This window comes from Capricornis sumatraensis, chromosome 2 (assembly GCF_032405125.1).
Source record: "Capricornis sumatraensis isolate serow.1 chromosome 2, serow.2, whole genome shotgun sequence".
Lineage (NCBI taxonomy): Eukaryota > Metazoa > Chordata > Mammalia > Artiodactyla > Bovidae > Capricornis > Capricornis sumatraensis.
Genome location: NC_091070.1, coordinates 29,259,012 through 29,272,426, shown reverse-complemented (window position 1 = coordinate 29,272,426; position 13,415 = coordinate 29,259,012). Strand labels below are relative to the sequence as shown.

The window sequence follows — 13,415 nt, the reverse complement described above, 5'->3', positions numbered from 1 at the left end:
CTCAACTGCCAGTTTGATGGCTCATTCATCTGATGGTCCTCCGGAGGTGTGTGATCCACACGGGGTGGACATTAGCCAAACTCATTGCCTCTTGCATTTGTCCAGAGAGTCAGCGAGTGTTTTCTTTGTGCTTCTTTTTTTCCCTACCATCAGACAAGGCAGGGGGAACTTTCTCAATCCCTCTGCTCAAGCTGGTCCTATGTGTACACAGGGGTGATGGTGGAAACAAGCTGCCTGTGTATCGAGTGCACCAAACAGCAGAGCTGGATGGAGCCCAGCACCTGGCCTCAGGGGATTCGTTTGTGAGTCTCCGGCTCTGTTTTAAAGGGGATGAAATAGAGTCATTGCCACAGAGTCATTTTTTATGATCATTTCCCATCTCAAGTAGCTGTTGGGAAGAAATATGAAAAGGTAGGGGGAAAAGAGCCACAAAGGAGCTTCTAACATTTTCTGGGTTGGAAATTGTTTTACTGTTTTTCATTCCCTGGAAAATAAGTTATTTTACATTCACTCTCATAATGATGAATGTTCATGCTTCATATATTAGTTCTTAAGCCAGTGTTGCAATAGGTCAGCCTCACAAACACCAGCTAAAATGTCACTTTATGAGGACAAATGGCATGGGGACCTCATTTAATAATTCAGAACATTGCTTCATTTAGCAGGGGCCTCGTTTTCATCTTTAAGTTTGTTAAGACTTTAGGGACATATCATGGAGCATCTGAAAATATCAATGCCATTCATGATAATTACGTACATGTGACACACTTTAAATAATTTCATTGGCTAAAAAAAATGAGCTTATGACAACAGGTCAGAATTCTGAGTACACAAATGTTCACATTCCCTAAGGAAGTAAGGCGCTTTTTTTCAACATGCCCTAGCAACCTGGTTTCCAGAATAAATCGTTTCCATTCCTACCAGTAGATCACTTTCCCTACACATCTTCCTTGGGAATTATAGCCTGAAAGAGTAGCCAGACTAAAGAAAAGGATTAAAGCCAAAATATATAAATACATATCTTATGCCTTTTTCCTGGTTATCAAAGTAATATGTAATTCCTACAAAAAATTTAGAAAGTTCAAAAAAGAAAACATTCATGAACATATCATCTAGACATGTCATCTTTTAGCTTTCCCCAACTCTCCCTTTTCCCTCCGATCTTTCTTCCTTCCCTCTCCAACAGTTGTAACATAATTAAGAGAATATTGAAAGTACAATTTTGTGTTCTGCTTTTTCATTTAGAATTGTATCATCCTGAAAATAAGTCATGAAACCCAACAGCTATAAAAAGATTGATAGATTTGATTATATAAAAATATGAAAGTTATCATAAAACAAGCTGAACAATAATATTTGCAACCAATATAACAAATTACTGCTGTCCATTATGTGTAATGAATCTCTACAATATAATCCAAAATCTAACTCAAATTTTAAAACAGGTAAAACTTGTGAGTAGGCAGCACACAGAAGAAATACAAATGGCCATTAACCATACAGATTTTTTTTTTAAGTTTAATCTCAATAATCAAGAAATGAAGGTAAAACAGTGAGATCATTTTCCCCTAGCAAATTGGCAAGGATGGAAGGGTGATTACATCTAACTTGAATAAGGAAGGTAAGTGGATGCTCTTGTACACTATTGGTGGGAGTATAAATTGGTGCCAGCTTTTTAGAGGGCAGTTACTCAATGTCTGTTTAAATTTTAAACATTTGTACACTTTAACCCAGCATTTCCACTTCTGAAAATGTAACCCTCCTTTAAGAGTGCAGATAATGTTCATTACTCCATGGACACATGGAGTAGTGTGTTTAAAGATGCAAGCAATTAGAAACAATCTACACGTTTATGGAGAAGGACCTAATTAAATTAGGGAACATCTTTATAATGGAATTTTATGTAACCATTACAAAGAATGAGGCAGATCTACAGGCTATAGAAATATGTCCAAAAGTTCATTAAGTGAGAAAAGTAAGTTACTTCATAACATTTGTTAGTGTAGCATTAAGAAAAGATTATATGACTACAAACCTGTTCTTGTTTTCTCCATAATTTTTTTCAGGAATGATGGAATCTAAGATAATGAAAATAGTATTTGTATAATCACAAAAGAAATCATTTTCGAAAGACAAAATTTCTGTCACAGACATTTCCCTGTGTTTGTTTGTCCTTCATTATACCTCATACAATTTTAATAGCCTTCATAAAATTCTGTCATGGATATACCATAATTTATTTAGCTGTTACCCTCTTAATAAATAATTTAGCTCGCTTCCAAAATTTGCTCTGTTATGCACAATACAGCAACAAACATCTTTGTAAAGTAAAAGGCCTAAAGCTACACTCCCCAAAGGATCCCTTCATGTAGCAGAGGTTGCGAGTTTAACCTAGAAAGAATTCATGAAATGGTTTTGAACGTGAAAGGGTAACATTTTCTAAGCCTTTTAAATCTTAACAGGACTACATATGGTTCATTGGAGGCAAAAGAGTTGGATCTTTCTTTCCTGGTACTCAGTTGTGCTACCCACTCTGACTGTAATTTATCTCACTGGAAAAGATTGAGGACAGGAGAAGGAGGTGACAGAGGATGAGATGGTTGAATGGCATCATTGACTCAATGGACATGAGTTTGAGCAAGCTCAGGGAGATAGTGAAGGCCTCGGAAACCTGGCGGGCTGCAGTCCATGGGGTCGCAAAGAGTCGAACACGACTGAGTGACTAAACTACAAAGTGTTTGTGGTCTGAGTGTGAAAGTGACGAGGGATGTTATCCTCAGGATGCTCTTTCCAAAGCTTCATCCCAAGCCTTTGCCTTTCCATTCCATTCTCTCTCCCCAGGTGAACTCATCCACACCCAACTAATGACTCGTCATTTTCTGTCCCTGGCCTGGCCTTTCATCTAAGCTCTAGCAGTGTATATTCAGCTGCCCATTAAACATGTCTGCTCAGATGTCTAAAAAATACCTCGATATGTCCAAAATAAATTCTTTGAGTCAGAACATGCTCACACGTTCTTCTTTTTTTACCTTCTACGTCCTTCCATTACTAAATCCTGTTACTGCCTTCCCCTGGCAGCTCTCCATCTGTCTAGCTCTCTTTACATTCCTGCCCCGCCCCTGGTCCAGACCACCATCAGTTCTTTTCTGAATACTCCAGTAGCTTCCCCACTGGTCTCTTCATGTTCTGTCTCGTCCCCTCTGACCTGTTTTCCTTGTAGCTGGAGGGGCTTATTGTAAAATCAGATTAATGCCATCTTTCTCCTGTATAGGACCTTTCAATGTTTTTTTTTTTTTTTTTTCCCTCTTGGACCAAAGTCTGAAATCCTTATTGGGCCCTGCTGTATGAGGCTCCTGCTCTTTCCCGTCTCCTTTAATCTTCTGAGTCCCTTGCATATTGCCTGGCTCATGGATGGTACCCAGAGATTAGTTGGATGAATGAATGGCTGAATGTCTTCTGTTAGATAGCACACAAATGGCATTACTATAACATGTGATAAAACCACATTTTAGGCTTTTGCTTTTTCAGTGACGTTTTAGAATTCTTTTACCAATTTAATACAATTGGCCCTGCTTCAAAAAACTGTCAAGTTTATATAAACCCTGATATTTAAAACACAAACTAACCCTAAATGGTTTTGTTTTGAGACTAAGGTCATAATTCAAATTCACTCTCTTGGCAAATGCCACCTCTTAACTCTTGCCTACACGTCAGCTTTTCTTCCTTAGAAAAGTTACCCTTAGAGTTATCGTCATAGTATTTAACAACTAGAAAGAGATTTGCTATGTGTTCCCCTATTCCTGTACCTTCAAGGACTGTGTGAAATTAATCAACTCCTCCACGCAAAAGTTAAGAACCAAACAAAAAATTTATTTTTCTGGAATTTTGATTATGCATTTAATAATGTGTCACAAAAATGTGACACGTTATTTGGCAAATCAGTCTCAGGATATTTGTTGATTATCAGATGGTTCTTGTTTTAATTGATGAAGTTCTCTCAGGAAACCGCCTACTAGGAGAATTAGCCAGTGACACAGTAGCACTGTATGGAAGAGAGGGTGCCTACTGTGGTGGGTTTGGAGCCCAGGACTTAGAGGGAGGTGAGCAGAACTGAATTCAAATCCTGACTTTGTCCCTGGATCACTAAATGATGTTGATGTAGACCTTACTTCATAGGGTTGTTTTGAAGGTAAAGTAAGAATGTGGATGAAGCACTTAGCATTTAGTGAACATTCAGTGTGTGTTGCTACTACTGACACTAATCGTTGTTGTTTTGTTATCATCATCATCATCCACAGAACGTTTTTTCAGGTTCTCTAGACACACATACACACAAATGAGCAAACAGAAAAAAAGCAATATACTTAAAATAGTATATTGACTGTATATTTTAGGGTAACCAATAGCAAAGTTGTACTTTATCTAAGAAATAGTCTTTTAGATTTAGATGTTAAAATATGGATAGATGAGACGATTTCATATTTTGGATTTGGTTGCAGATCCGACTAAAGAGATGGGTCAAGAAGGGAGTAGAAGTACAGTGGAAACACGATTGGGCATTGATAGCTGTTTTTGCTGTGTGATCACTACAGGAGTCGTTATGTTATTCACCATACTTTCACATCAGTTTGAAATGTTCCATGATACAATTTTTTGAGATACATTAAAAATAGCTTCTGAATAGCCTCTTAGATGCGTTGTTGTCCAAGGAGCCAGTCTCAACTCACTGTTCTTTATTTCTTTTGGAAGAATAACTGAGTCCAGAGAACTAAGCAGTAAGACCTCCTGTCATTCTGTTTTATGACTCTCAGAATAGCTCATGGTGGAAACAAAACAAATACAATTTTTGAATTTCCTTTGTTTTCAACCACTTCAGAATCCTCTCTGAAACCACTGTGGGCATTTTAAGTAACCCTCATTACCCAGGCAAGAACAATGCACCTTTCAGACCATCAGGGAGGATAAAATAACTCTTTCTACCCTCTGTGCTTGCATAACAAAGGTAGAGCTATTAAATACCACTGCTCAATAAGCTAATGAATGATGAGGCCATAATTGTGTATTTGGTGTTTTAGGATCTGAGCCTGTGCCCTGTATGAACTTGTAATCTTCATTGTGGAGCCTTGTTAACTTCGGCTGCTGACTTACATGTTGGCTGGGGAGGCTGAGGAAGTCCAAAGCCAAAAACTGACCTCTCTGCCTATTTCATATTCAATTCAGGAGTCAAAGAGTGGCTTTTTTTTTGTTTGTTTTGCTTTGGTTTTTTTGTTTAAGTGAAAATAGCTATTTACCCTTAGAGTGGAAGCTGACAATAGCCACAAATGGCTCTGTGTTCTCCTCTTTCATATGTGTGTGAGCCAGGGGAAAGGATTATGCTTGGGTCCTCTCTGCTTTATAATTGCCCCTCCTAAAGTGGTGTCTTTTCCCTAGCTCTACTAAAGCAAAGAATTTGAATTTATTATATTTCAGGGCTCTTTCTTTCACCCCTGGCATCTCTCTCCAAGAGGAAAAGCACTTGGATTTTTGTAGGTTTAATTACTTTGGCACAAGGGTCCCAGTGAAGTTTATGGAACTTCATTCCTTCCCCCCAAAATAAAATAGGCTCTGAATTGGCTGGTGCAACTCACTGTGACCCATCTAAAATGCCTCTGTTTATCTCTTTGGTCAGCATCTTGTGCCAGGCGTGCGCTGAGGCTAGGGAGCAATAAGCCTCAGCCCCAGCCAAGGGGTGAGACAGGTGTACAGACAGAATGCAGCGAATGCAGTGAAAGTTGTCGGTCATAGAGCTGTGAACTGGGTGCTCTGCGGACATCAGCACAGACCTCACAGTGGAGGTTTGAGACATTTGGGCTGAGGGCAGAACTGAATCCTCAGGTTATCTTATGCTCTTCATCAACCCCCCTTATTATTTCTAGTTGAGAGTTTTATCCTGTTAGGTAGTTCAGTTCAGTTGCTCAGTTGTGTCCGACTCTTTGCGACCCCATGGACTGTAGCACACCAGGCTTCCCTGTCCATCACAAACTCCTGGAGCTTACTCAAACTCATGTCCATTGAGTCGGTGATGCCATCCAACCATGTTATCCTCTGTCATCCCCTTCTCCTCCTGCCTTCAATCTTTCCCAGCATCAGGGTCTTAGGTAGTACTTGGTATGAAACCAGCAATGGCATTTCCCTCAAGGCTGGTCCAGTTCTGAAAATGCCTAAAAGGAGACTGCAAAATCAGGACTGAGGTGTAGAACTGGCCTGTCTGCCCTGGGGCATCCTATGACCAGGCGAAGTCACATCCCTAGGGCCGCTCAGTTCCTTGCCCTGAGCAGCGGGGCCATGTCCCAAGACTTCTCTGTGCAGAGGGCATTGTGATGGGCAGCGTATAAAACTGATGACAAAGCACTTTTCCCTCCCCGAACAAGTCCTGATACCTGTGACAGCTGCTGAGTAATAAGCAGTCAAACCGCTTAGCTGGGACGTTAGTCACAAGCTCTCTTGAGCAATCTCAGGTCGGCTCTTTAGACCATTGTAAGTTTCTGTTAGCACTTGCTTCTTCTACCCAAGGAGATCCTTTCCAAGCTCTCAGCAGGCACAGTGGCTTCAGGAGATTTTAGAAATGCAGCCACCATTTCTGGCAGTGTGAGAGTCAGAGGTTTCTGAGTGTAGGACCACACAGAGGTGGGCTGCTGGGCTGGAACATGGTGCTGATAAAGCCAGCCCCGAGGCTCAGATCCCCTAAGGCCTTGATCCCTCTTGGAGCTGATGAGAAGTGGCTGGCAGATATTAGAGATGACAGTGTTTGGACTGATGAGTCCCCAGAGGAGCCAGCCAACCGGGCACTAATAGGGCCTTGAGTCTGAAATCACTTCTAGAAGAACAACTGAGACCATGCTCTTGACAGTGGCTGTGACCAGAATCCTTCCTGCTTCCCTGCAACACACACACCTGTTCTTCTGGGATCCTGCCTTCATGTGGGCTAATAAATCTTGCTCATACTGTGTGTGTGTTGAGAGGGCAGGGGAGGAGGACACGGTTTCCACAGACCAGAGCCTACTGAAAGCTTGTGTGGGAAGTGGGATTCTGCCCAGGGAAAGGGGCAGGAGGCCGACTGGGGGGCCAGGGTCGGGTCTGGTTTAGAGGTGGAGGAGCCTCGCATTGCTGAAGTGGCACCCAGCATATCTCCGCCTGTCACCCGGAAGACGCCTGAAGCATGAGCTCAGAGCGGAGGCTGGCCTCAGAGAGTGCTGCAGCTCTCATCTTGCTTATCCAGGGATTCCTGGAAAATGGGACTTGGTTCTCCTGCCTGCGTGGCTTCCAGTGACCCCTGTCTGCAGGTCCCACGTGGTCCGGCCGCATCAACTCGCAGGGCCCAGTGTGGAAACCAGTCTTGCCAGTTCTGTCATCACCTGCCTCCCCCGAGTCGCAATGTGATCCCGGGCTGGACAGCGACCAGCCTCTTCTCCCCTTGGGCCAAGCAGCCCAACAGGCCTTTATTGTCAGAGTAGAGATGGGAAGACATGGGAAAACAGAGCCACGGATGCCTCGACACAGCCCCCTGGGGATGCGAAGGCCCAGAGCAGCAGTCAGTAGCCCCCGCTGTGGAGAGGCCCAGTGAGGGGCCACCACCACTCTGCATAGCACAGCCCCGGGAGGCCGCGGCTACTGCAGCTTCCCACCTGGCAGTTGATTGCAGACCTCCAGGTCAGGGTGGTCGTCTAGCATCACTGCTGGCTGGGCAGCCTCCTTCCCTGCTAAGCCAGTGTGGTTGCCTCCGAGCACATCTTTCCTTCAAAGATCAAAGGATAGAGTTTGTCGCCCTGTAGGCAGGGCTGCTCCCCCAATCCTCCCCCAAGGCTAGACTGAGAGGCCCACAATAGGATGTAGGTGTGTGGGACTCTCCCAGCTTGCCGTGGTGCCAGCCTCCCTCTGTTATGATGCCTGGTAGGTGTGGCAATGGGAGACAGTTGGTGCCAGAAGCCTATGTCGGGGATGGGGTGTTTAGGAGCACTGCCTTTCATTTGCAGACAGTTTTACTGACATTTGACCCATGTTCCTACTTCTATCAATACCCTTCACCAAGCAGTTCTGCTGCTGGAAACTCACTTCCCTTGATTCTGCCCTTCCAGGTTAGGGGAGGGAGGGTGAGTGCTTTGCCTTGCACTCACTATAATGTCTGAGGTTTCTATGTATCTGGGCTATACCCAAACAAACCCTGTTCTCACTTCTGTTTTGCTTTTCCTTGGTCATTAATGTCCCCACTAACCCACTGAATCTAAGGCAGAAACCCGGGAGTCATCAGTTCTGCTGCTGCTTCTCCTCATCTACCTCTAAGTGGTCATCAGGCCTTAATCCTGATAGTCTTTTCCCAAGCACTGCTGACTGATCCCTACTTTCCATTCCATCTGTCACTGTCCTAGTTCAGGTCTTACCATCTCTTCCCTGGACTCTCTCAGCTTCCCTCTAGCTGATCTTTTCTCATCAGCTGGAAAACTTAGTTAGAGAGCTTCAGTGGGTCATGTTTGCCTAATATCTAAGTATCAGAATTCCTTAGTGTGGTATGCAGGGCCCTTCACAGTATGGACTTAACTTGGCGTTCTAGCCCTGGCATTTTGATGGCCCCAGTGTTTCATGTGAGTCCTCGTATGCCACGTGGGGTTCCTGAGCCCACCTCATCTCTGCTCTTGCTCTGTGCGCTGGCCCTGTCCACCCTGCCCACGGTGACCGTCTCATACCGCCTCCCACCTGGAAGACCGACTCATGCTGTAAGACCCAGCTCAGTTTCTGCCTCTACTGTGGCGCAGACCTCTGTCCTGCCGCTAATAGGAATGAATTGTTCCTTCTTGTTTTTCTCTCACAGCACGTGCTTCCTGCTTCTCTCATGCCATTTGTATTACACAACAGTTGGTTCTGTCTCCCTCCCCCATCACTCTCCTCTCCTCTTTCTCCAATATATGTGTGTATGTATACACACATATTTATGTATCTACACACACACACACACTTATCTATGTGTATATACTTTGAACAAAGATTTATTGAGTGCACTATGCTAGGCACAGTGTGAACCAGATGCATCTGATGCCTCCTCTATGGAGGTGACAGTCTGGTGAATATCTGTCTCCCAAACACACAGTGCGGTCCTTAGGGAGAAGGGTCGTCTTGCTCTTGATGCCCATCACAATGTGTGCCGCACAGTGGCCACGTGCTCTAGGACTTCACCGAGCGAAGGCCAGTGGGCAGAGATAGATGCCACAGAACAGGGTGTAGGGTGGGTGGATGTCTCCTGTATAGGTGGTCAGTGGGAAGCCTGGCAGTCACATTGTCAGTTTTTAATGGGCAGCCTGTGTTTTGATATGTGGTTAGCCCATTCAGATGGAACCATCATCCAGGACTACGAGGCAGATTTCAAGAGTGGATCTCAATCTGTTATCCACATAACACAAAGAAGTGTGTCCCCTTTGAAGGGTGGGTGCAGAAAGCTCTCCTGGCTGTCTGACCCGCCATCTCGTGACCCAGCTCAGCCAGGAAGATGGTTTGGGGCCCAGCTGCCCCACCATATTTGCTGCTCTGTGTTTCTTGCAGAGATCTGAAACTGGACAACGTACTGTTGGACCACGAGGGCCACTGCAAACTGGCAGATTTCGGGATGTGCAAGGAGGGGATCTGCAACGGGGTTACCACGGCCACCTTCTGCGGCACGCCTGACTACATTGCTCCAGAGGTGAGTGTGCTCATTGCTTAAGCAGCTTGGGGAATCCAGACTCCCCAGCAGCCCCATCGGAAAGGCAAGGCCAAGCAGACGCTGCAGCTTGTGGGCAGCATTGAAAGCTAACACCTCCAGACTCCTCTCTGGCTCCTTGGGTGAATGATGGCTGAAAATGTCCTTGGTTCCTCCCAGTACAAATTCAAGTCCAAAAGAGTTTTGTAAACTTTGCAGTTGCTTCAGGCTTTAGCCCTGAATGAGGACAAAGTGCACGCTACACCTGGCCCATTTAATTTTCTTCTTTGTCTCTACACAGAGCTTTGATTCTGGCCTCATTTGGTAGAAATAACCACAAGCTCTTGAATTGCCCCCATATGAATGAGTGAGCCCATCTCCTCCTCCTCCACAGATGTAGTCCCAAAGTGCTTTCTGGTTTGGATCTGCGTATACTATTACTTTGGCCTAAGTAGATCATAGATGTTTGACCGCCGGAATGAGAAGGCCTCTGATTTGACCCCAGGAAAATACACCCCAATCTGGAGGTGGACCGAAACATGCATGCCAGGGCAGGAAATTCCCTTGCTTTACTTCAGCTCCTAATCCTTCATTTTCTGTACTCATTAAGGGTGCATTTGTTCATCAGATGCACAGAGCTCCTCTCACGTCACCCCTTTTGCACAGATCCTCCAGGAGATGCTCTACGGGCCCGCGGTGGACTGGTGGGCTATGGGCGTGCTGCTGTACGAGATGCTGTGTGGCCACGCGCCCTTCGAGGCAGAGAACGAAGATGACCTCTTTGAGGCCATACTGAACGATGAAGTGGTCTACCCTACATGGCTGCATGAAGATGCCACAGGGATCCTGAAATCTGTAAGTGTGACATACTTAGCCAGCTTTCCAGCTATTGCAAACCAGCTTGCTATGTGTGCTGTTTGGGTTTGAAGTTTGTGATACTATCTAATGGCTCTAACTGAAATGTGTGTTTTAATCTGTAGAATCAAAGAACCAGAGTTTTCTCAGGCTTTTTTGTCCTCTTATGCAATAGTTATTTTGGAGCCAACTGCCCAGGTGACGCTAGTGCTAAAGAATCTGCCTGCCCATGCAGGAGACACAAGAGATGTGGGTTTGATCCCTGAGTCAAGAAGATCCCCTGGAGGAGGAAATGGCAACCCAATCCAGTATTCTTGCCAGGAGAATCCCATGGACAGAGGATCCTGGTGGGCTACAGTTGCAAAGAGTCTGACATGACCGAGCAACTGAGCACACGTCATAGCCATTCATAGCATTGTTGGCCAAATAGCAAGTATTTCTACCACTTATGGCTTCAGTGTCGGTGAAGTGATGCTCCTGTTTCATCCAGTCAGGACGTATGAGGCTGTTGGGTCATGTAAATGGCACTACCAGTTGTTTCTGTACTGATTGTGTTTCTGTTGCCAACAGCCAAGGAGCAGGATGAAGGGGCCTTTCCAGTAGTGTTGGGAGAGGAGACGTTTTTCAGACTTGGGCAAGATCTCATTTGCTTCCATGTGGTCCTTGTGCAGGTCAGGTACCAGGCCCACAATTTAGGTGCAGTGTGGAATAGCATGTAGCAAAGGTCTTTCTTTTATGCATTTAAGGCAATGTGATGGAAGCCTTATTTTCAAGTGTGGAAGAAATGTGGATTTGATGCTTTTATGTTGAAAATAAGAAAGTAACAAGTAATATACACAATGGATAACTCGATCCTACTGTGTAACACAGGGAACTCTGTTAAATGTTATGTGGCAGCCTGGATGGGAAGGGAGTTTGGGGGAGAATGGATACATCTGTATGGACAGCTGAATCCCTTTGCTGTCCACCTGAAACTGTCACAACATTGTTAATCAGTTGTGCTCCAGTATAAAATAAAAAGCTTTAAAAAGAAATAGATGAAGAAAACCAGAAAAAAATTAAGAAGGAACAACCAACAAGAAAGTGAAATTCTTCCAGGGCTTTGATCTGGGGCCCTGCCAAGTGCCAATAACCTTCTGATTCTAGGAACTGTTTAATGTACAGAATGATAACTAATTTTTTAGTATTGTTTATTACCAGGTATATGACATCACCTGTTGTCCTTACAGTCTGATATATCCTGTAGACCCTGAATATACCAGTAAAGTATAAAGTTATTAAAAAAAAGTTAACATGTAATAAGAGAATAACGTAATTTGGGTCAATACCCTATTAGGAAATCAGGTTATTATTTCCCAGTATATGCACAGGAAGAATAAAGATGAATATTCTTCAAATAGGGGAAAATCAGAATAATCCATTCTCTCTGGGGGATATCTATGGGATAAAAATTACTTTGCCCAAATCATGTCACTTCCTGTGATTGGAGACAAAAAAAACTAAATTCAGGAAATACTAGCTTTGTTGGTGAAAGACTTGTCTCTCTGGAAATCTCCAGTCATATAATTAGTGTCATTTTAAGGACATGTTGTTTATAGATCACTCTGTCCTGGGGCTGATGGCATGATTGTTCCTGAGAAGTCTCCACTTCTCAGGAAATGATCACAGAAATCCTTCTCAGGCAAATATTGCCCAAGTGAATCATAATTTATAACTTGATTCTCAAGTTCAGGCACTGGTGCTCTCCTGATATTGAGGAAGCTTTAATTGCACATAGAAATAAAAGTGAAGTACTTTGGGATTCTACCAATTGTCTTCTATCTACCCTGTTTTCATAAGAAAATTTTATTTGTATATTTAGTAGAAAATTTAGACTAAGAAGAATGTGGCTTTTATAATTTCATTAATAAAAAATCAGGGAGAAGGGCTTATCTTTATAGATTTATGCCTTAAAATTTCTCAGCCCTTGGAAGGGAAATGTACTCACCTCAGCTACCTGGCCCCAGCTACCTATGATGACCTAATCTATGATAACACAACAAATTGTGCTGCAGAGTTGGGCTTACTTTTGTGTGATTACTCTATGGTCTGGAGCTGGGGTCCTTCTGACTCCCAAGGCATGCTAATCCCCTGTGGCCTGCAGTGACCACCATCACAGTACTAATGGTTTTCCATGACGCACATATTTAGTCCAATGACCACAGCTGATTTAGTTTTTTTACTATTTAAAAGAAAGACCCCAGAGTTATATATAATTCAAATGAAAATGCTAGTTCATGCCATAAGGAAATATGCATTGTTGGCCTTAGTGTATAAAAGTTATTGTGCTTAGTACCATGAAGGGTAGGAAACAAAAGTCAGTCTGTGCCTCAAGAAACTTTAATGTTCCCTATTTAAGGATTAACAGTCCAGTTCAGTCTTTCTCTGATAAACACTTAATACCTTTTGAATCCAGGTCGGGAGAAATCTTTAGAGACTACATCAGCATTTGAGTTGACCATCACCCACATCTGCTTCTCTTTAATTGTTGAAGAAGTCCTCAACCTCTTTTTAGCATTTAGAATCCTCTTAAGAGAATTCTTCCCCACTAAATCTGAGACACAGGTTTCACCCCTTTTAACCCAATCCCTATAAAACCTAGAGTAGCTACTAAGCAAGGTTAAGATTCACATGGAACTATTAAAATGATTTATATTTAACCAGATAGATCCAATTACTTTTTTAAAAGTTTTATTAGTGTATAGTTGATTTACAATATTGTGTTTCAAGTGTACAGCAAAGTGAGTCTATCATACATATGTTCATTATTTTTCAGATCCTTTTCCCATGCAGGTTATTACAGAGTATTGAGTAG

The 13,415-nt window shown here is 43.4% G+C and overlaps 1 protein-coding gene across 1 annotated transcript in view; it reads left to right on the top strand.

Moving 5' to 3' along the window:
* PRKCH (protein kinase C eta) overlaps window positions 1-13,415 on the top strand; it is a 236,912-nt gene that overhangs the window by 204,569 nt on the left and 18,928 nt on the right. The window contains exons 11-12 of the mRNA XM_068966672.1: window positions 9,571-9,709; window positions 10,373-10,561. Coding sequence (XP_068822773.1) covers window positions 9,571-9,709; window positions 10,373-10,561 — 328 coding nt within the window. The remainder of the gene's footprint in view (window positions 1-9,570; window positions 9,710-10,372; window positions 10,562-13,415) is intronic.